The 23,558-nt window shown below is 40.2% G+C and overlaps 7 protein-coding genes across 7 annotated transcripts; 4 read left to right on the top strand and 3 right to left on the bottom strand.

The window, feature by feature from the left end:
- Positions 1-98: 98 nt before the first annotated feature.
- On the bottom strand, positions 99-1,503 carry ATC70_009016 (uncharacterized protein; the record flags this gene model as incomplete). Its single annotated transcript, XM_064828257.1, has 8 exons — positions 99-451; positions 510-608; positions 660-776; positions 826-902; positions 974-1,008; positions 1,065-1,135; positions 1,192-1,292; positions 1,352-1,503. The coding sequence occupies 8 exons, from the start codon at positions 1,501-1,503 to the stop codon at positions 99-101; spliced, it is 1,005 nt and encodes a 334-aa protein (XP_064685459.1).
- A 330-nt stretch (positions 1,504-1,833) lies between these two features.
- ATC70_009015 (uncharacterized protein) lies at positions 1,834-3,198 on the top strand (the record flags this gene model as incomplete). Its single annotated transcript, XM_064828256.1, has 3 exons — positions 1,834-1,866; positions 1,932-2,967; positions 3,029-3,198. 3 exons carry the CDS (start codon positions 1,834-1,836, stop codon positions 3,196-3,198), a joined length of 1,239 nt encoding a protein of 412 aa, XP_064685458.1.
- A 1,610-nt stretch (positions 3,199-4,808) lies between these two features.
- On the bottom strand, positions 4,809-6,065 carry AGE2_1 (ARF GAP with effector function(s); the record flags this gene model as incomplete). The annotated part of the gene is made up of 4 exons (XM_064828255.1): positions 4,809-5,550; positions 5,846-5,884; positions 5,946-5,961; positions 6,062-6,065. 4 exons carry the CDS (start codon positions 6,063-6,065, stop codon positions 4,809-4,811), a joined length of 801 nt encoding a protein of 266 aa, XP_064685457.1.
- Positions 6,066-8,450: 2,385 nt separating this feature from the next.
- Positions 8,451-9,854, top strand: ATC70_009013 (uncharacterized protein; the record flags this gene model as incomplete). The annotated part of the gene is made up of 2 exons (XM_064828254.1): positions 8,451-8,524; positions 8,585-9,854. 2 exons carry the CDS (start codon positions 8,451-8,453, stop codon positions 9,852-9,854), a joined length of 1,344 nt encoding a protein of 447 aa, XP_064685456.1.
- Positions 9,855-11,219: 1,365 nt separating this feature from the next.
- On the top strand, positions 11,220-13,165 carry ATC70_009012 (uncharacterized protein; the record flags this gene model as incomplete). Its single annotated transcript, XM_064828253.1, has 3 exons — positions 11,220-11,300; positions 11,375-11,840; positions 11,898-13,165. 3 exons carry the CDS (start codon positions 11,220-11,222, stop codon positions 13,163-13,165), a joined length of 1,815 nt encoding a protein of 604 aa, XP_064685455.1.
- A 1,307-nt stretch (positions 13,166-14,472) lies between these two features.
- On the top strand, positions 14,473-16,165 carry CHT4_2 (Chitinase 4; the record flags this gene model as incomplete). Its single annotated transcript, XM_064828252.1, has 6 exons — positions 14,473-14,975; positions 15,037-15,049; positions 15,100-15,154; positions 15,211-15,690; positions 15,756-15,854; positions 15,912-16,165. 6 exons carry the CDS (start codon positions 14,473-14,475, stop codon positions 16,163-16,165), a joined length of 1,404 nt encoding a protein of 467 aa, XP_064685454.1.
- Positions 16,166-16,308: 143 nt separating this feature from the next.
- ATC70_009010 (uncharacterized protein) lies at positions 16,309-16,962 on the bottom strand (the record flags this gene model as incomplete). The annotated part of the gene is made up of 3 exons (XM_064828251.1): positions 16,309-16,690; positions 16,753-16,829; positions 16,885-16,962. 3 exons carry the CDS (start codon positions 16,960-16,962, stop codon positions 16,309-16,311), a joined length of 537 nt encoding a protein of 178 aa, XP_064685453.1.
- Between the last annotated feature and the right edge of the window lie 6,596 nt (positions 16,963-23,558).

Raw genomic sequence — 23,558 nt, 5'->3', positions numbered from 1 at the left:
TATATAAAACGGAAAATATTCAGCGTTTATTTATTCCTTGATAAATCCATGCGCTAGTGCTTAGGATTGTGCCTAGTAAAATATTACTAAATAACTGACTAGACGCCTCGCATCATGTTGTGTGTCGCAGTGTATAGTTTGGGGTCTTCTCTACCGCCTGTCATTGCAAAGTTGATCAGTCTGTAGACGGCGCCCACAGTAACCGCAGAACCGCCAATGATGCCACACAATCTAACTAGGAAATGCAAAAATGATTGTTGACGAGTTTCGCTGATCTGCACCGAAATAGGCTCGATGTCGTATTTGAAAAAAATACCAGGAATTGTGTGGCCCTCCTTGAATCTCTTGTGTGAGTCAGTAACGGCGTATTGGTTTGTGAGTAAAATGTTGTTCCTGCGATCGACATAGGTGGTGGGCACAACGGATATTGCGTACTGGAAAATCTCAAAGTCTGTTGGACAGGTAAATTAGTATGCTGATCAGCGTATTTGAGGCTTTTCATCACGTACGGGTTTCAGAGATCTCAATGCTGTTGTCCAGGGGATTGATGAGGTTGGGGTACAGTTGGCCAAACGAGAATTCATCGATGCGATGCGTGAAGTTGAGCACTATACTGTTACATGAGTTATTCCAGCTGATACTATGAGCAAATCACTTACAGTCATGGCTGGTGTGCTGGCTGCTGGCATAGCCATGGCCATCAGATGTAATGTGAAGATTGGAGGCAACTTTGTTGACATTGAGTGAGCCATACAGTCTACATGCGCCCATATCGTCTATTCGAGCATTAGCACAGCGATCACAGCCAAATCCAGATAAACCTACTGGCAATCTCATGATTGTATTGCTTTCCACTGGCAGCCTGTATGATCTCGTGAATGTATTTAGGATCGTCTACTTGTCTGCCACACAAGAACATTTAGCATCCCATTTAGCATTGAGGTTTCCCCGCCCCCCGTGTAACTCTGGTTACCTGTATTTTGTAGCAGTGCGAGCTGAAAATTCAGCCTATAGAAAAGGTACAAGTCAGTATTTGGAACATGCAAGCTACGAGATGTACGCACAGGAATTAGCTTGAGATCGTCAGTAAGCCTTGTACGTTGGCCAGTAGCATCCACAACATGTACCATCAGCGCTATTGTCACTATATGAGTATAATGTGATGAGGTGAACAGCTGCAATTGTACTCACAGGGACATGGCATGGCAATCGTTGTATCAATGTTGATTTGCATTTTGGTATCAATAGTAGAGTCCACCAAGAACTTGTAATTTGTCTGTATTTTGCGATAACTAGCGTATGATTCAATGGCCAATGTCTTGAGGTTGTTGATAATCGAAGGTTTACTTACTCTGAGAACTCGCTCATGGTCAGCAAGAACAAGCACAGCGCGACTAGCACAGTTAAAAGACCACCCTTCTCGCTACGCTGTTGGTTGTCATCTTCCACCTTGGGAAAAGCGTCAATGGCCGCTGCCTTTTCCGCCAACTTACGAAATGACATGGCTTGGTTGAATGAAAAAGAAGAACAGTAATCTCGAATTGGAATACCTGATGAAACAGAGAGGGTTAAGGTACAAAGAGAGGCATCCGGGCCGAGGCACAAGGCCATAGAGCTTTATGCAATCAGTCAAGACATGTCCGGATAGCATTTGCTTACTTGAATCTACGCCTGATGTGACGTGAGGAAGGTAGATGACGTTGGTGAACAGACATACGCACCTCTCTGTGGGCTTTTTATATTACGCGTTGCCTTGACATTCTGTAGAAATAACCATTCAAGACCTTTCTTTTCTTTAATTATTGTTTCTTTTTCTAATATAATAACATCATCATGGAGGAAATTGGAATTCGTCCCAAAGTCGAAGTAAGTTTTGCTACTGAGGAGCATGGAAGGGGCTACATGCTGAACAAATTTACTTGATTTCACAGCAGGTCAAAGAGCCTACAAGTATCCTCTCCAAAGCCGGTCAGCTGGAAGACTTATCGGAGGGGGATTTATATGTCAAATTGAAGAAGCTTCAGAGAGATTTGGAGTTCATTGAGCTCCAGGAGGAATACATCAAAGACGAGCAAAAGAATTTGAAGCGAGAGTTAGTCAGAGCACAGGAGGAAGTAAAGAGAATCAAGTCTGTTCCACTCGTTCTTGGCCAATTCCTTGAACCTATTGATCAGCACACCGGTATCGTGGGCTCCACCACCGGATCCAACTACGTAGTTCGTATCCTCAGTACTATTGATCGTGAGCTGTTGAAGCCCAGTTCTTCAGTCGCTTTACACCGTCATTCAAATGCTCTTGTTGATGTTTTGCCACCAGAGGCCGATAGCAGCATCAGTCTTTTGGGAGCAGACGAGAGACCCGAAGTCGCATACGCAGATGTTGGTGGTTTAGATATTCAAAAGCAAGAAATCCGTGAAGCCGTCGAATTACCCCTAACACACTTTGATCTCTATCGCCAAATCGGTATTGATCCTCCCCGCGGTGTGTTGTTGTATGGCCCTCCAGGTACAGGTAAAACGATGCTTGTCAAAGCTGTAGCACATCACACAACTGCTAGTTTCATCCGTGTGGTTGGCTCCGAATTTGTGCAGAAATATCTTGGTGAAGGTCCTCGTATGGTCCGTGATGTGTTTAGATTAGCCCGTGAAAATTCACCCTCCATTGTCTTTATCGATGAAATTGATGCCATTGCCACTAAACGTTTCGATGCACAAACTGGCGCTGATAGAGAAGTACAACGTATTCTGCTCGAACTGTTGAATCAAATGGACGGCTTCGATCAAACATCAAATGTCAAGGTGATTATGGCTACAAACCGTGCTGATACATTGGATCCTGCCTTGTTGCGTCCTGGCCGTCTCGATAGAAAGATTGAATTCCCTACACCTGATCGTCGTCAAAAGCGCCTCATTTTCCAAACTATCACATCAAAGATGAATTTGTCTGAAGAAGTTGATTTAGAAGAATGTAAGTACAAGTGGAGTGGTTTTGTGTATATGTCCATGGCTAATATCTGTTTTCAACATAGTCGTTTCACGACCTGACAAGCTATCTGGTGCTGAAATCGCAGCAATTTGTCAAGAAGCTGGTATGCACGCCGTCAGAAAGAACCGTTACGTTATCCTAAGTAAAGATCTGGAGAAGGGTTATAAGGCTAATGTTAAAAAGGAAGATTCAAACTTTGAATTCTACAAGTAAACATACAATAAAATGGGAAAAAGAGCGTTGGAATCTTCAGTGTTTTTGTTATGGGATATGTGGGTCGATTTGTGATGGGGATGCCAGATATACGGGGCATAACAGTGGTATTGGCAGATCAATTGGCTTGCTGTTCATGAGCAACTATATCAAGCCTGTAATGTAGCTTATAGTTGCTTTATCTCGCTGTAATGTCCTCATGCTCAGATGGAAGCAATAATGTTATTCGGTCTTTTTGTACCTTTGTTTCGCTTCGATGAGGGTCTACCTACACGGCAGCAGCGAGCCATCGTTCAGCTCATTAAAATTAGTGCAGGCTTCATCGAATATGCTACAACTAAGCATCTAACCCAACATTTGGTAATATTAATCTCAATGAGGGTTTTACTGTAGCGCAGCGAAGAAGGTGCGAAACCATAGTATTCAAACAGCAAATTCGGCTTTTCATTCCCATTGTTAATAAGCTTAACAGCAACACAGTGCATCAGAATTTGCATGAATTAGCTTTACCAAAATCAATATGCCTCCTATTCGAATTAGAAGTTGCACAGGCTGCAGAACTGCCCTTTCGTTCAGAAGACTTCAGCTACCAAAGATGTGATTCATGCCATGTAAATAAACTCTATAAAGCAAAAACATAGCCAAATTTGACAGCTTTCAAGCCTTCATATCTTGATATATAGACCTTTATTTGCTACCGGAATGACGCCAAACAATTGTACTTGAGTAGTAGTAACTTCCTGACACCTTTGCTCAACTTTTTGGGCCAAAAAAAAAATGGTCAAAAATCGACCAAAAAGCATGAGGGGTACCTCATGGTTTTGGTCGAAAATCAAACGATCGCGTTTTTGACACCAAAAATGAAGACTTTTACTATGGCATATATTAGTTCAAAATGCTTCTCTCGATCAAAAGCAACTTCTAAAGCTTCTTTGTGAGACCTCTATATGTAGCATTTCGAGATTTTTACCGAAAACCTCATTTCATACTTTCTTGGTTTGCTCAATAAGTTTGTTCAGAACACGTATTGTAATTGGGACCATTAGAAGCGTCTTAAAAAGTATTCCAGGAGAGCATAAGGGAATATGCGATGATCATACGGTTTCTATAGTCAAAATCTTCAAAGTGAATCAAACAAGTCGAAATTGATCAAAATCTGGCCAATCTTGAGCAGACGTCAAGCGGAGATTTAATGAGCAATTTTGGCTACCAAACCTATGCCTTCGAGAATATAGTGGCAATTGGTGTTTTTGAAGCTCATGAGAAGGGAATTGCGGATGGGAAAGTACTACAACAGTATAGCCTTGCTACATGCTTTTGCTTCTGTTGTGTAGCTTTATACTTGGTAATGTGAGTCAGCGTGGCTAGGCACAGAAATAGCTGTAAGCCCACTTTAGCAAGACTCTTTCTCATTAGAGGATTATTCATCACAAGCAATATCATAAGCACAATTATTAATTCAAATGAAATAATACAATGATATACATTTATTCAGATATTGACAGTTACTTTTTGTTTGATGTTGTATACAAAGATAGAGAAACCATATATATATATATATATAAAAGAAGATAAGAACGGGTTATGCAGCGATATATAAAAAAGTTTATTTAAACAGAAGCTTGGATAGCGGGTTCAACGAAATCCTTGGAGGCCTTGGCACCAGTATCGTCACCAGCAGCGGCAGCACCACCGTGAAGAGCCAAGAGAGCAGAGACATCGAACTTGGGTGCCTTGAGGATCTTAACCTTGCGAGTGTAGGTGTTTTGGAGAGGGTAGATACCTTGGCAGGCCTTCTCGATACGGACGGCAATAGCATCTTGAGCAGATTGAGAAGCAGAAGAGGTAACCTTGGCAACCAATTCCTTGAGATCACAAGCAACAGCTTCCTCAGTCATAATTTCAAACATCTTCTTACGGATTTGACGGATTTGAGCAGCTTGAGCGTAAGTGGTCTTCTTGATTTGGTTGCGACGACGAGAAGTGAAGGAGACAGTGAAGAGACGAACAAGATAACCATCGGTAGTCTTGACATCAACGAAAGCCTCAATCAAAGATTGCCACTTCTTGACCATAGAACGGAGCTTGTCAGTGGTCATATCCATACGGTAAAAGTTGGTGAGACAGTTCTTGCCTTGGATTTCATCGACCTTCAATTGGATCTTACGGAAAGAACGAGCTTCGTCCTTGGAGAGATCACCGAGAGACATCTCGACAACACGACCATGGAGAGAGTCGTTGGCGTTACGGAGACCTTGAGTACGGTTGACAAGAGTCTTACCCACTTGACGGACGTCGAACATGGAGGGAGCTTTGATATCATACCAGTCCTTACGGGTGAAGGGATCAACACTATTATTATTACATTTAGTCATCAAATGCGGATTGCAGTAAATCAGCACATCTCCCCGCCTAATTATCAAAGAAACGGTTGTAGCGGGTGTTTGAGATGGGCGTACATGTTGCTATTGTGTATAAATGCATGTAGTATCAACAATGCTGGCTGCTGCTGTTTACGTGTAGGGATGATTGCTTGATCGTCATGCAATTGGTGATTCGTCTTATTATCCACATGCTGCTCCAGAAATGTCGTCGTTTCTTTGATAATCTTGACAAGAAGTGTATAGCCGACTAGTTAATAACTTACACCTTCTTCTTTAAACCCTTCTTTCCTTTTGAAAGACGCCTATAGAGACGGAGTGCATTGATGAGTCTAATGTGTCTACTGATCAAGATATGGAACCTACTTGTTCTTGCCGACAGCTGTTTACAATAAGAGATGAAGAAGCCAATTCAATTGATTAGTACAGCGTTCAGATGGATATTCCATCATTTTGCAAAATGGATGGATGCTTCTACGTACCCATATTATCTATTAAGAAAGAGGATTCAATGTTGAGGCAAGCTTGATGTGTATAGCTTCGGTAGAGCGGCCCTTCAACGCTCAGATAAGTCACTGGATGCTACTATCCTTTGCATTTAGCACAATATAGACCGGACCATGAGGATCCACAGGCACTAAAGTAGTGGTGGTAGGCAGCGGACCATCTCCCAACTTGGCCAAAAACTTTTGGTGCTTATTTAGCCTCAAAAATTCGATGAAAACGGTGTACAAATACAAATCAAATATGAATTGAGCTATGCTAGGCAATAGACTAGATCTGCCATGGCTTGCAGAACATTTCGGTCACTCCCTCCATGATATATAGCTGTATTTACTACGTTTCATAGGAATTTTGAAGGCTTTCAGGCACATCTCCGCTTGCTTGTGTCCGGCTCGCTTGTCTCAATGTTCGGTTGCAAGATTCGGTCGATTTTTTTTGCGAATTATATCTAGCAAGTTACAGTGCACACATTGAGGATCTTTCTCTTTGTAGATTATATTCATCCAATATGGTAAATTTCACACAACCAATGCATCGATCCATCGATCCATCCATCAATAGCCAACGATTCAACAAAGCTAACCACAAACACTGAAATAGGGTAAAGTTCACGGTTCTTTGGCTCGTGCCGGTAAGGTTAAGTCTCAATGTCCTAAGGTCGCTAAGCAAGAAAAGAAGAAGCCCAAGACTGGTCGTGCTAAGAAGAGACAAGTTTACAACCGTCGTTTCGTCAATGTTACCACTCAAGTTGGTGGCAAGCGTAGAATGAACCCTGCTCCTACTGCTGGTCCTTAAATTGGATCAACAATGTCTCTTTTCAATCTGATATAATCAAGTTTATTCTCGAGAAAATTATGAATATGCGTGGATATTACTCATCAACAGCGATTATATAGTTTTTTCCCCTTCTACGAATAAACTTTTACATCTATACACAGAACAATTTATCCACAGTGAACTTTTGGATGCCGTGGCCTGTCGAACTGGAGATGATGTGGGTGGATATTTATGGATTGAAACTGGATCGGGCTAGGAGAGTGAGAGGAAATCGACATTCCGCATGATATGAATGTAGTTGAGGGAAACTCTGGATATATTGATAATCGAAACGATTGGGGGGGGGGAAATAGTGTATAGTTGGGGGAATTTGAGTGTTTGACACTGATGCTCCTGGATAATGGCATAAACTATTGATTTCATGCTAAATATTAAATGTCCAAACATTGTTGTCCTTGTAGTTTACTCCGCTCCACAGCTTCAAGAGTTACATGACACATTATATCTGGTACACAAACAAAAACAACTATCTATTGAATGAACCATAGCCAATGTTGCATGAATTTCAGCCATTCTTCTGATATTGCTTTCAATTGAGAAATGCGCATCAAAGTTAGTGAATGGCAACATTTTCTTTGAACATTGCGAAGGAGGCATCACAAAAGACAAGCACCAAATATCAAAGTAAAGATCGTGATTTTAGATGATTCACGTCTGAAAATTTCTTGCTGTCAATACATGTAATGCAGCTTGTAAATAGCTATGATGGGTCTAACCCTTTTGACCTGTGCAGCGCCCATGCTCAATCCAGTGATACATAGGGCATTGTTTCAATTTCAAGCAATGACTCTACAGAATATTCGGTTTGGCCGGAAGTTTTCGTTGGTTTCAGATGCCTGTGTTTCTTGTTGACGACATGCTTGGGGTAAATTGAGAAAGTGCAAGTATTATAATTTTGGAAAAATGGGGTTTCGATATGATTTACGTATTTACATCATTTCAATGGTCCCATCTTGCGGTTGAATCAACCTAATTATTACCTCTACACTATGCGTATTATGAGAACATGGTTATAGGTTTGCATGTTAAATGGGAGTATATATGCACCAGGACATGTTCATGTGCATATATTTGAATCCACTTGTTCATGCCTTGGTTGCAGAACAGTGCAAGCCGTTTGAGCCAACGAGCTCAAGCTGCTTGACCATTTAGATTGATGCTAAATGTATATACTAAATACCATGACATTAAAACGAACATCTTCCATGAGCGTTCGACTTGTTGATTTGACCAAAATCTTCTAATTTTTTTTTTTTTCAAATGTAGAAACCTTCTCTGTCGTGCCTGAAACTTGGTCAATTTAGACCCTTTACAGGCTTCGCGTATGGTTTGCGCTTGTAAGACATTCATGTCTGACACAAAGTCAGATGTTCTTCATGTATTTCCCTCTTTCTTTGCTTCTAACACAAAAAAATGTGTTTGATTCAAACTGAAAATTAGAATGTATATAAATACCAACTGCCATTTGGCATATTTTCCCTCTTTTTTCGGCATTTTTGAAGTTGTACACTCTCTTCTCTTTACAAATACATGAATCTTCCTGATACTATTCTATTGGACATATTTTCTTATATTCCTCTGCCTGAACGTTGGCTTGTAGCAAGGTATATTTTATCAACAGATTCATTTTGTGTATCACCACTGACACCAATGCCATTATACAGTGTTTGCAAGCAATGGTATGGTATTTGCCATGATCCTTATCTTTACAGACATGTGCAATTGGACAACTTGGAGTACAGAACACTTGTACTTGCATTGCACACACTTGTGGGTGTTGCCTCTCGAATCAAATCAATCACCATCAGTGGCTGCTATTCAAGGTTTATCCAAGACACGATCGTACCGGTGCATTTTTCAAATAGAGCTCACAACACGGGCCCAATGCTCTTCTCTCATCTCACTGCCCTTCAACCCTATCGTCGAAGGGATGAATACCTCAAGCATCATTTTGAATTGCATGATGAATTCTCAGACGTCTTTACTCAACTACTCTGCAACAATGCCACCACGCTTACTAGTCTCACTGTGCAAAATTGCTCCCTGGATTTGGAAATGACTGAGCTGTTCTGCTCCATTGCTTGCCATGCCCATGCATTGGAGTCATTCACTTACAAGGACAACCATGATAGGGGTATCCACTCTTCGGGTCTTTTGCAAGCCATTGTCACGGCCTGCCCTCGTATGCGACATTTCCATGGTTCACATTCTGGCATGGACGATGCCGTTCTGCTCACCATCTCTCGCCATTGGGTTTCACTTGAATCCTTGACTCTATGCTCACTAAAGTCCCGTGACGTTTTAAGTCATGCAGAAATCATCAGTGATGGTCGTCAGTTAACAGGATCATCACCCACAGGCCGGATCTCTGGTCATGCTCTTTGGCAGTTGCTAGAAAAATGCCAAAAACTTGTGTGCTTGGAGTTGTATGATCTAGCCTGTATTTCCAACCGAGAATTAGCTGTATTCAATACTTTAAAAGCAATGGCCATGCAAGAAAATGAACGACAACAACAGCAACAGACATCTCAAGGTACAGCAGCATCAGTCAAGCGATTTACACCCTATGCTATACCCAAATCCATCTTTGCCAACAAGAGGTACAACGCAGCCTCACGCGTTATACCTGGTTCGTCCATTCGCCAACTGATCATTACAAAGTACATGACCACACCCTTATCCAAGCCTGGATTTGAAAGTCTGTTGAAACTGTTTCCAAAACTGAACCGCTTGGAATATGAAACCAATTTTCATACTTTTGATAATATGTTTGAGGGTATCACTAGAGATATGTTTGATGCTGAGTGTCTCGCAGTTGAGGAATGGTGTGATGAAAGAAAAGGTCAGCTTGAATACGTTGGACGTTGGCATACTGATATGACAGCTGAGCAGCGTTTGATGGCTGGCATGGCCAGTGTTTCTGAAGGCGCATGAATTCTGTATAATAGAAGTATACCCACCTTGATGCTTTTTGTATATATATAATATAATAAACAGGACTTGAAACCGCAATAGAGTTAGCATCTTGTGTTTCAGCAGCTTTTTCTTGAGCAATATTCGCGTTCATGGGTGAATTCATGCAGTCAGCAAGCGATTGCAATCTAAATGATCATTACAACACTCTTCAAGCAGAAATTGATTTTCTGTAAAAAAAAAAAAAAAAAAAGCGACCTTGCAATTCCAAACAGTGTGTGTTGTTTCGCCATAATCCATGATGACACATCATGACGATATGTACTTTTCACTCGTGTCTCGCGTCGGTTTAATGATTACTATTGTTCTCAATGTAAAAATAGAAAGAAGCAGACTTATCATCATCGTCAAGGGGAGGCAGATATGATGTCGATGAATTTTGATAAATGAATCAGGCAAGGAGATCTCGAGTGGGGAGTGAGCTCGAGGTGCAGCTTTAGACGTAAAACATCAAGTGGGGAGGGTACCGAGGAGGAGACGCATTGAGAGATAAAAATAACGTCGAGGGAAACAAAAACATGGAAAAGTGGGAAGAAGCATCCGAGTATCCACACTGAGGATCCCCGGAGGAAGGCGAAAAAGGGAGGTTACAGAGAGCACATTGAGGGAGGAGATACGAATCAACATGGCATGTATAATATGGAGATCGACACTCTTCATCACCATACGATGCTCGTGAATGGGGGGGGGGGGGGTGACGAGGCAGACATGTATAAAAATGCCGTGCTGTAGCACAAGATGAAATGTTTCTTTTATAGCAGCTATTCTATGATCAATTGATCATTTTGGCACAGATCAAAGCTGCTTGCTTACTAGTGCTAAACATTTGAATCGACCTACTGGGTGTTGCTTGATTTTGCATAACGGAAACAAAGATGAGCCAGTTGTATCCAGAAGACGCTTTCTGACCTGCTACACGTCTGGTGCTATCCTCCATTGAATGGATGCTGTGCTGACTGTCATCAGATTCATTCAGACAAGTGGAGACACACTGAAATTACAATTTATAAGGGATCAGCAAGTGTAACCCACCCACCACTCCATTGGTGGATTTCTCCCTACTTGCTCTCTTTGATCCCCTTATTCTAATTGACAGCAAAATATTAAAATCCATTTATATAAATACAGCAGTTGTATTTATTTTCATCATTCTTTTCCATTAGTTTTTTTTTTTTTTCTCTCTTTTTCTCTCTCTTTTTCTCTCCCCTTCCCATTCCTTTTATTACATACACTCCTTTTTTCCTCTTTTTCTTTATTGTTATTTCGTATTTTTGTCTTCTTGAAGAAAATAAAAATCCCTTGTCTTTCCTTTTCTTTACAATAACAATGCTCGCAGACCACTACCAACAAGAAAAAGAAAATGACATCCTCAAAGACATGTACATGTATCAAGATATCATTGAGCAGGTAGGCATCTTCTCCATGGCTGATTCATGCTCTTTCCTTGATCTGACGTTTATTCTACTCTCCGATGCTTGCAGTACCATCAAGATGAGGATGAACAAGACGACATGTCTGGAGTCACCGTGTCTCAGCATCTTGCACCTGAACAGTACTTGTACGAGTTCCCAACAAAGACCTGCTTGAAAGCATTGGCCTACTTGGACAGTGAAGAAGACGAATACTCATTTTTCGATGAATCCTCATTTTTCACGACAGATAGCAGCTACACGGCAATTGAATCGGTTCAGCAACACCACGATGGCAATGACGATCACATGAATTGGAACGAAAACACAATGCTGGTTGATGATGGCAGGCTATCACCTCTTCAGCTACCTGCTCAAGCTGATATTATTACAAACATTAGACCACGCGAATCCTTTGTGAACAGCTCAACCCAATCAGATCAGCCTGTCGGCCCCTCTTCCTTCTTATCCGATGTTCGCAAGCATCACATGTACTACCATGTTACACCGGCAAGGACAACATCGTACATGCGTAAAGGTAACATGAGCAAGTGAGAACTGGGGTTTTGTGTATATAAGCTAACATGCCTTGTAGGATACTCTTTTACGTCTGAACAAGAGTACTGCGGCCATGTGCCTATGATGGACTCTGACTCTGACAATACCACAACGACCACCAAGAGCAGTGCATCATCTTGCATCGTTTTAATTAAACTCAACAAGCATAAGCAATTACCAATGGCATCTGTTCAACGGTGCCCTACATCTCTCACCTACTTTGCCAGCGACGAAGGCTACAATGACGATGAAGATGACCTATTCGAAGGTGCTGAAGAACTAGAGTCTCATTGCGTCTTTTATCCCTTGTCTGACGATGAAGAGCAAGATGAAGATTACGCATGGACAGCCAAGCATCAAGCTGCAGTCAAGATCCAATCCCTTTGGCGTGGTTACCGTAGTCGTTGCCAAAACAAACAAACCTTCCGCAACATGCGCCCCGAGCAGCGAGTCTTGCTAAACTTGGCCAACATCTGTAGCCGCTTACACCGTCGTCGGATGAACACAGTCGACGAGAAACTGCATCAATTGGAGCAACGAGTGCGACAAGAAACAGCGATGCGCATGGCGTTTGAAAAGGCAATGGAAGACATGACAGTGCTTATTGATCAGCAGCAAAAGATCCTCTACGACCGTGTAGAGCAAGAAGTGCACATGCGCCAGCTGTACGAAGACAAGATGAACACTGCTCTGGCTCAATTGCAGCCACTGGAGTCTCGTCTACGCAAAGAGGTCAATGCTAGAAGCAAGATGGAAGAAATGATGACTCGCGTTTTAGATCAAATGCATGAATCGGAAACCTCAAGATTGGAACAAGCAAAGCAAGATGCAGAGTCAAGAAAACTGATGCAGGCTAAATTAGACCGTGCTATGGAAGAGATGGCCATCCTCCAGAAGCAGACAGCATCGACCAGATCCAATTCCTCAATCACCACCACCACCACAACAACAACAACAGCAGCAGCAAGTGGTAGTAGACCTACCCCATCCACTGTGCGCCGTCCAACGTTAAAATCATCACTGCCATCTACAGCATCATCTACAAAAACATCATCCACTGCATCATTCACTATCACCACCACAACAAACACAAAATCATCTGCTACCCCCAACACCACTTCTCTTCGCCGTTCTACTCGCCCCAGCACAACTAATACCACCAAAAAAAGTACCAGCAACCTTAATATTTTGCCAGAACGACCATCTGTTGTACCATCTGTTAGACGCCCATTATTAAATTCTAAAACTGGCAGCAATACAGCCACCACTGCACCTGCCAGACGTACATTTTTGTCCCGAACATGATTTCCCTCCTTGTAATCTTGGTATTACTATGTTCTATTGGGGAGAAAAAAAAAGTGCCTTATTATACCGACTTATTATAGCTTCATAATAATGATAATTTATACACATTTCCTTAATAAAATAATAGCATTTTATTGTCACAATTCAATCTATCAAGCAAACGAAAATTCATTGTGTTGTTCGATTCTGTAATGCAAGCGACATGTATTTTGGTTAGAGGCTTGTATTTGCCAGTAGCTCTGGGGTTGCGAATGATACCTAGCGTGCTTTTCAAGGCTCCAATCATTGCCGGCATACTGACCCGAAATGAAAAATGTCTTATCTCAAGGGAGAGTGCTACTATCTGGGTGTTGTGCATTAGTGTAAGGAGATGGATACTCCCAATTAGCAACTTTAAAGGCTACATTTGTCCATACACAAGTCTACATCGATATTCCTCACTTCAGATTATGGTAATTAGCCATAGAATATGAAAACAGGGTTAGTTTTGATCTACAAGTATGCGTAATATTGAGGCGAATTTAATAAACAGCAGGATGCTCGTCCTCATAAAAGCATAAACGCCTGGTGGATTTTTAACCTTCTCCCTCAACTGAACACAAGCAACAATGCGTTCATTTACAGTGTAACATCGATCGAGACAATGGAGATACTGTGCCACCAATGCTTTGTACATGCGACCTTAAATGGCAATCGCCTCTTGTGTCTCTCTATCTAACAAAACCTGAAACGATGACAATATATTAACTTGCATGAATTGTTACAGAGATTAATGTTTGTTGCCAGACTGGGTTTCTATTTCTACAGCACATTTTAGCCCTCTGGGTGCAATCAAAAGAAAGCGTATATATATATATATATATATATATATACTGCCTACAGAGAACATTGGATGATCTTTAGTTGCTCTGCATGCATCTTTAAGGGACATGGTTTATTTTTTTTATCAAATAAAGGGGATTAGATGCTTCTTTAACACATACATGGCGATAAAAATGAGGATGCCATGTCAATAAATGCCTTCTTGCAAGAGGGGCTTCTTTTATCTCTCTCTCTCTCTCTCTCTCTCTCTCTCTCTCTCTCTCTTTCTTTCTTTCTTTTGTAGAAAGTACACTCCTCTGGGCCCTCTTGAGATATTTGGCTTCACAATCAGGCATCACATATTAGACGCTGTAGCACGGGTTCTGTACATTGATATTGAGGACTCACATTGTACATAGCAGTTGCATATAAGAAGCAAACTCAAGATAGAAACTTACATAGAGCACGTTTAATTCATATTTTTTCTCTGTCCCTTTACATCTGCCATGTCATCTCTGATCATTCATGAAAAGACACATTTGTCAAGCAGTTTACCAATCGTAACCGGCGATGGAGCTTCTTCGGCCTCGCCATCACTCTTGGATGAAGATCAGAGCATCGAGAAGGATCGGTCCACCATCACCTATGGGACAACCTGGGTAGCTTGGCTGCAAGTGATAAGCATCATACTGGTGAACAGCGCCTGCTCATTGATGTGGATGAGTGGCTCCAGTTCGCCTATAGCCGTATCTGAATGGCTGAAAGTAGACTTTTCCGCCCTGAATTGGCTGTCCAATGTATCTGCTATTGTGAATACCCTTTTTTCCCTATTAACGGGTTGGTCATATCAACGATTTGGAATCAAGGCAAACATCATATTTGCGGGTGGCTTTAATCTAGTGGGCTGCTGGATACGTTGCATTGCGATCATTGTCCCTGAGAATAATCGATACGCAGCCATGATGGCTGGCCAATGTGTCGCCAGTATGGGTGGCCCATTCGTTTACAAGTAAGTCCTTTGTGCGTGTTTGTGTAAATCACTCATTTTTATGCGTACCTGTTTTATGTAGTATTGCTGCAAAGGTAAGCATAATTCTGTTGTCTTGTGGCATTGCTAATGAATATGAAAACAGTTGGCCGCTGTTTGGTTTGCACCTGAGCACAGAGGCATAGCGAACACCCTATCAAGTATAATCGAACAGACACACAGTGAACAAGACAATTTCTAATAGATTGCTTTGTAGCCTTGTCGTTTGGTATGGCAGTTGCACCCATCATTGTCCCCTTACTCGCTCCCACAGTAACAAATGTACCATGGATGCTCATCGTCATAGCCATCATCTCAACAGCATCTGCAATTCCATCCGTCTTTTTGCCGAGTGAACCTAGAATCCCGTCATCTCCATCGTCTGACCAAGAACGCATGGGTATCAAAGAAGGCCTCAAGTGCTTGATGAAAAATAAAAGCTTCTGTTGGATCACGGTACTATGTGCTGTTAATGCAGGTATGGTCTTTTCTGTGTCTACATTGATTATAGAGGCCATATCTCCATTTGGCTATACGGATCAGCAGTCAGGGTATTGTGCAGCTGCAGTAGTCGTTTCTGGTTTTGCTGGGGGCATCTGTTCGGGCTACTGGGCGGGCAAGACGGGGCAGCATGTCATGCTCATTAAATTGCTAACCCCTTTGATGGCTTTCACGTACGTCATGTTTATCTTTGAAAGTAAGTAGACTGTATCTATATGACACTAGACAAACTCAACTAAAAAAAAAAACAATGGGCTGCAGTGATCCCGAATGCCTTCAATGTGATCTTGTTCGCTTGTATCTGGAATGGTTTCTTTGCTTATGCGTTGTTTCCTATACATTTAGAGCTTGCATGCGAAAGTACGTAACATGACTTATCACTCTAATTTACGCAGCTGTTGACTGTTCTCGACATAGTCTCTTATCCCGTACCAGAATCAGTGTCATCCTCCCTTTTATGGGCAATCTCAACCGCTGTCATGCTTATTTTCTGCGTTATCATCGACTCCTTGCGTGCTGGTCCCGAAGCTGATCCTCCAAACAATATGAAATTCTCCATGATTGTCGTTGCCATCATCATGTGTGTAGGATCTTTACCTTCTGTATGGCTGAAAGGGGACCTAAAAAGACTTGCCTTTGATTTAGAAGAACAGCAAAAGCATGACAAGTAGCATTGCCAACCACGGATGGCGATTTATTTATTCAACACTTTTCCAAATTCAATACAATATCAGCCAACTTGGCGAATTGATTGCTGTCTGCTGTATGACGATCCAGAGAGACTAAATGCAAGTAAATGTCAATATAACCATTTTCATGACCCTTGCCTATACTTGCCTGATTTTGCGGGATATAAGATTTGAGCAGCCTCGTTGTATTTCCATCCTCTTGCAACAACCAGCTCTTGTAATACATCAGCCTCTGACAAACCAAAGTACTCTGCTGCCTGGCTTAATTGAATTGCTGTGTAAATTGTTGAGACAAGCTGGAGCATGTAGTTTCTTGTGTTTTCCTTGATCTTTATGATTAAGGGTTGCATCCATTGAGACCATTCAAATGCGTCCAAGTCCATATATACTTGAGGGTATGATTTCTTGCTGATATCAACTACAACTTTCCAGATAGCTTCGATTTCAGGTGTGGTGTCTTTTGGTTTTTTGCTATTGATGCGTTGACGAATGTGTCTAGCAGTTTGTCTAAAAAAAAAAAAACTGTGTCAGCTATTCAGCTTGAGATTGGCCATTTCTTGATACAATACAGGTCATTCATCAATATACAACTTGCTAAGGCAATAGGATACACCTCCTTGATGTTGATTTCTTTATTTGTCGCGTGCTGCTTAATTGCTGATTAGATTCTCTACCAGGCCTCTCAAGTGCTGATTGTATACCTCAATCTCCAACAGCTCGCATTGATTCAAGAGCTGATGATAGTTGCTTTCTGTGATTAAGGCTGGGATAGCATCCATCTCTGTATTATTCTGTGTCAAAAATGAAGAAAGAAAACATTTCAAATTACAATCTGGAAGAACAAGCGTGGATGGCATCCAGCATTTCAATCTCCATCCGAGAAGAGAATGGCTCAACTGCATTAAAACTAGCTTCGGGATAATCTAGGTGCAAGGATCAGTCAGATCGACTTGATGAAATGTTTGGACCATTAGCCAAAAGCGCTTTTATTTGAGCGATAGCCTATAATCGATAGATGCAGTAGCTTAAAAAGTCAAGCATTGCAGAGGATACTATCGGTGCAATGCTATGCTAAATCAAACGTGGGGTAGAAATCAAAGGAAAACCTAATGATACTAGTTTCAAGCGCATTGGACTGATTTCTGATAGGATAGCTATTGCGGCTTTTTGGTTGTTTTTGATAGATTACCAAGCTTCTACTGTCCCAACTTTACTTGTAGTACTTATCAAAGTGAAGAACAAACAAAATCCTATCGAATGAGCCCTGGTTCGAAGCCCTAGGAGGATTTAATCTTGAAAATATCATGTTGCAGGAAGACATTTTTGACCATATCTCGGGAAAGACGCATCATATTCAGATAAAATAAAAGCCATCCATTAAATTCACTTTGAATCTATCAGGACGTGAGAGGTTTAAGTCCCAAGTATACGTTCCCTTCACGATTTTTCTCAAAATTCCGTATTTTACGACCTTTATTAGGCAGAAGAGTGGTCAAACTCTTCTAAATAGAGTTATATTAGACAAGTAGTTTGGTAAAAAAAATTGAAGCGCGAATCAAATGAAACTACACTTGTAAGTGATACTATACAGCTTGTGTACGAATAAGCTTGGTTCTCTATATATTTTGGTGTATGTACTGAACCTGCATCGTTGTAAACTCCAATTTGAGGGTTGCAAAACTGATTTTAGAAAGGAAGTATCATCATCGTAGGCGTACAAACCAGGTCTTATGCGGTAGAGAAGACACAGGGAGGCAAAGCTTAATTAATAGAAAAAAAAAAGCTTGGTTGAATTGACAGTTGTGCTGTAATAGTATCGAAGCACTACTGGCGTGCTGATCTTGGTTTGCTTTATACTTTCCTCGCTTACTTATTGGCAATCGATGCAGGGACTAAAAATCCATTATATGCTAAACAACCCCGCATAATGGGCATATAATAACCATCTTGATATAAAATCTCTATCATCAATATAGAGCGTGAAAGAGCTCTTCTTCCTTCTTGACAAGATGCGCAGCATAGCTTCAAACCTTTGCCAAACCACAGCGAAGTAGGATATTGACAAGCGAGTTTAAATACAACGTCTGACAACATCTCATCCATAGGTCTAGCACTCGTAGTTACTTGTAATAAACAGCTTTCAGTAGGTGCTATACCTAGTTATCTGCTCAAGGTTGCCTTGTTTAAAAAAAAACATTCGTTTTTAAACACCAACCCACCATCCAATCTAAGATCCAAGTACACTATTGTTTTCTTCGCAAGATTTTGCTATAGGAACATGCTATTCTCAGAGCTCTAGCATCAATGATATTTCAAAGCTTGATTTTGGGCGGCCCAAACTTCAAGACCGGAAATACTTTTGTACATCCAGAGTCTTGGATGTCAGGTAAAAGATAGCAAACCATGATGAAAACATTGAAACATATATGTTGGAAATCAATGATGTACATCGCATGCTTGTTGGGACATTATTTGGTACTGCTGCTAGGAGGACCTTGTATCCAGTGTACTGCTGTAGTAGTACCTATTATATAATTTTCCGTACATAATAGATTTAAAAGAAACAATCCTCACATAAAATTTTGTTTAGTGGATGATAAATACAATGATTGCACCTTATATTACTGCTGAAAGAAGGAGGATTATTTAGATTGTATGTATTTGGTAACCTCTTTATTATTACAAAGACAAGATTATATTAAATGGCATGTAAATAACAGATCAATAGGAAATCAACTAGTTGTAGACCTTTTCTCTTTCAACTCCAGAGCCAATCAAATCGCTCGAATACTCCGCTGACCTAAAAAAAATTTTGCGAGGGTTTCCCCCTGTTTTGACGTGAGGCAAAATTTTAAGCGCCGCTATATATAGCAATATAGCTGTTACTATCATCAAATCTCCCTCAGGTGCTAGAGCATGCCTTACTTACACCACCTAGCTTTAGATTCTGGCGTTGAGACTCTCAATCATCACTAAAGTAAGTAGTGATAACCAAGTGGAGGCGGCCTATCCACCTCCTAGCCTCGGATAAAGTCTTGTTGAGTTTCAGGGATAGGCACATCCACACAACGTAAGAAAAAGGTATGCTTCAAAGAAACATAATAATAATAAAAAAAAAAGAATGAAGAAAAGAACATACTACTATAAGAGTATAGTAGTACATAGGCAAAAACAAGGGATACTCACACAAAGTGAGTCGAAGAAAAGTATAACAAACACAACATCAGCGATGTTCAAAAAAGCTCGTTGTTGTTGCAATAAAAATGCATACATGAGCAACGTGCATGGTAGTAATAGTCGGATGATGTAAAGCAACATGGCACAAATGCGCACAACTGCAAAAGCAACAGTGGTATTATAAGTATGCAATACAACATAATGACTAATGTTGTTTCATGTGAAGCCACAGAGGAAACACCACCAACAATAGAAAAAGAAAAACGCAACGAAGAAAGCATCATGAATGCATTATCATGAGGAAGGAAGCAATAATACAAACGTTCAAAGAAGTTTTATATCATCGCGACCAGAAGAAAAAAGATACTTACCACTTACCACAGCCATAGATAGACCAGAAGCGTATAGACAATGACCTGAGATAGACCAAAGAACGAGTATACAGCAAATACAGTAGACCAGGAAACACCAGACTAGCAGCAGCAGCAGTAATACCAGCACCATAGAAGAACCAAAGAACGAGCAGCATCAGCAGAGACCAGACAAAGACCAAAGAGGTTACTTGCCACTTATCACCACCGCAGATAGACGAGAAGAGGATGGGCAATCACTAGAGATATACCAGAGAACAAGCATACAATAAAGACAGTAGACCAGGAAACACCAGATTATCAACAATACCAACAGCACCAACAGCAGCACCAACACCAACATCATAGAAAAACCGACCACCGAGCGACACCAGAGACCAGACAAAGATTAAAGAAGCAACCGCTTGAGACAAAGACCAAAGAAGCAGACTGCAGAGATAGGAGAGAAGTAACGGCAGCAGCATGCACGTCAAGCAGGCAAAAAAATTATCGAAGCCTAATAAACAAATTCGATTAGTAGTACTGATTTTAGGCCTTCCAGTGCTCGTTATCGAATGGTACCTAATGTATTCCATTTCAAAGAAGCAGTATCAAGTATTTATAACAGTGCAAGGCCGTGTTGTCAGAAGTTAAAGTGTTATTTTCAATTAAAAGGGTTCCAAACCAATATTGTATGATACTAAACGCGTTTTGCAAACAGGGTAAAAAAAAGGGAGATACGGAGAAATAAGAGGGCGCCCTACTGGACGTCACGGCCAGTAGATTTAGTCTCAGCCTTCTGCCGTGGCAGTCGCAACTGCTGTACTTTAATTTGAAATTGTGCAGTGGGTATTTTCGTGTTCAAATTTGACTGGAACTTACATTCTTCAAACGTTTTTGCTAAATTTGACTATGAGAATTGTCGTTATTATACTTTACTTTCTAATGCATTCATAAAGAGTCAATGAAGGCGCATCGAATGATGCTGGTTACATTCAGCTTTCAGACCGAGAATAATGAGCAATTTGCGAAAAGTTCAAAATCGGTTTTCTGCAAATATGTCAGCATTTAGCATATACAAATCTCATAGAAAAGGCTTCGGGTGCTGCATTCCATCTTTACGATCAATTTGGTCTGATATGTATCATAGAAAAAGTCTTCATTTTTGGGATGAAAAACGCGATTGTTTGATTTTCAGGAATTTTCCCTTGCTAATACTCATGTAAAAACGACGATTTTGATGAATTTGCAATGACGCAGAAAAAATTGAGATAAAGCATCAGTAAGTAAAGCGTATCAAAGGAGAGCCATTTGGCCCTATTCTAAGCGTCTACAACGCTTTGTAGCATGAGTTATTCCTGCTTCAAAATGGATAGGTTTGGGCAGAATCTGGCGTAAAAATAAGGTGTAGTATGTTGTGCTGCCAAAAAAATAAGTAAATTACAGTTCTGTTTGATGACCCAGGTGGTGCTATGCATTGTACGGAACTTAGTTTCTAAGTGGTAGATGCTTTTATTCTAATCCTGAATGAAGCGAACTAGATTAGATTCCCGTCATGAACAAAGGTCAAAATAAATGTCATCTCAATCAAGCCATGCTACCATCAACAGATAAGCATACATAATAATAGTATTAGTATGATGATAGCAAGGGTTAAATCATCTAAAAATAAGAGATGACAGATACTGAAGTAAATCTCAAGGGTATTGTAATGTGTTGTAACATAAATATACCTAAAAAAGATACATGCTCAACAATAAAGAGCTATTCTCTATGCAGTGAAATCAGGTTTAAATAGATTTCACAAAAAAAAATAAAGCAATAGTAAAATACAATAGAAATCAACTGTATTTTATTTTGTGTATAAAATGAACTGAAGATCCTGGAATTGAGTAAAAAAAAGAAGAGTATTTATACATTTGCAACTAGCTTGTAGGATTAGTGATGATAGAGAGCAATAGGTGCTGCTATTGCGATATCTGGCAAATGTTGTTGATGTTTGATTTAAAGTGGTAGTCAATGCAGGAGCACTGGCCATAAGGGTCGATTTGAGTAACCTTGATGGGCTTGGGTGAGCTATCGTCATAGCATGATTTAATGTAACCTTGATGGTTTAAAGTGTGATGTTTGTTATTGAAGCATGGAATCCTTTATCTGGGATATTGTGCAACTATGGCAGCAGGGCATAGTTGTCATATTTGAATATGCTTGTTATTGATTTAATTCTATTTGGATAAAGATACCATCACCTATTACGACCATCATGGGTGTGATTGAATACACTGTGATCAGGAGTGATTCATTCACACGATGTGCGATATAAGCGTGTATCTTTACTTTAGTATTTTTAAATGGGTTTTTGATGTACATTTGAGCGCTTTCATTAATAGATCCAAATAGCATGAATTTGAATGAGTGCTATTTGATGAACTTTGGTTTTCAATTAAGTTGCGTTTGGGTGGCTATTTCATTACAGGTGGCTTGAGGAGAAAGTGAATGTAGCCTAAGATGCATGCTTGTATGCAACATACACTCTATGCATAATTCAAAAATCATATACTGAAATGCCGCTCTTGATTCATCAGATCAACAACTGAATAAACCAACAAAAATATATAAAGTAACGGAATCACTGGCAGCCGCTAAACTACTGTCAGCAGATAAGAGATATAAACCAAAAAATATAAATAGAGACGTAGAATATATATTTTATTGCACATTATCCTAATCTCGAATAAAGAAGGATTTTAACAGTATTCTACCTACTTTTTTCAGCTCCTTTTTTACTGCAAATATAGACCGCTTCGTACGCTTCAATTTTTAATATGCTCAGTCAGATTTATGCTTGTGTGGTGTACATATGCGAAGGTTAAACGGAGCTTCAATTTCTACTGTTCTGAATGAGGATCCATGGGATTCCGAAATCTATCAACCTTAAAGTTACGCGTTTCTTGATAATAAACAGCCCTTGAAATTTATACGAAACTTGTAGAGAATTTAAAGGAGAATGCACTGGTATTTACTTCAAGTGTTTGCTACACATTGTTCGGCTGATATTTGACAAGTTAAATTTTAAGACTTTTTCACTGTTTTCTAAAGATTAATCACTATCTGTCATCAAAACATTTTGTTAAGCATTACTAAACATTGTAGAACAAAAAAATTCCTATCGAATGAGCTATTGCTTGAAGCTCTGTCAGAAATCTATTATGAAATATCAACAATCTTGTAATAACCAAAACAAAGGTCACCAGATTTTTTGCTTGCTATCGCACGTAGATTTTGAAGAAAAATTCATGATTTGGCATGATACCCCTTTTTGACCATATCTCAACAAATACTCACTGGATTCGCACAAAACAGAGACCGTACAATAGCTCTACGTCATATCCATTATAATATAAAAGTTTTAAGTACCAGATGTACGTTCCCTTCATAAATTTGCTCAAAATCATATATTTTATGAGCTACAAGCAGGGAATATCTACTTTTTTTTTATTTATCTATAATAACCATACCATCGTATAGAGAATTAAAAAAGAAACAGAAGCTATTAAGTCTGAAGCTCTCGTTCACTTAGTAAAATTCAGAGCTATGGCCCTTTGAAAATCGGTCATTTGGAACATCTTCAGTCATTACTCATTGGCATCACTTTCCATAACCTCACATCAAACATGTCCTAGTCAAAAAAAGTCTCTTCTACAACTTTCACTACACATACATCCCACATTCATTTAGTAATTTAGAAAGTTTTACTAGCAACATCTATTCAAAATTAACTACTTTCTAAAATCACCATTTCTCAATAACCATGCTACCTACGCAAATTCCAATTACACCATCGTTTA

The sequence above is a fragment of the Mucor velutinosus genome (assembly GCF_035048745.1).
Source record: "Mucor velutinosus strain NIH1002 chromosome Unknown tig00001563, whole genome shotgun sequence".
In the NCBI taxonomy this organism is placed as follows: Eukaryota; Fungi; Mucoromycota; class Mucoromycetes; order Mucorales; family Mucoraceae; genus Mucor; species Mucor velutinosus.
Note: the sequence above shows the minus strand (reverse complement) of the source record. Positions and strands in the feature narration are given on the sequence as shown.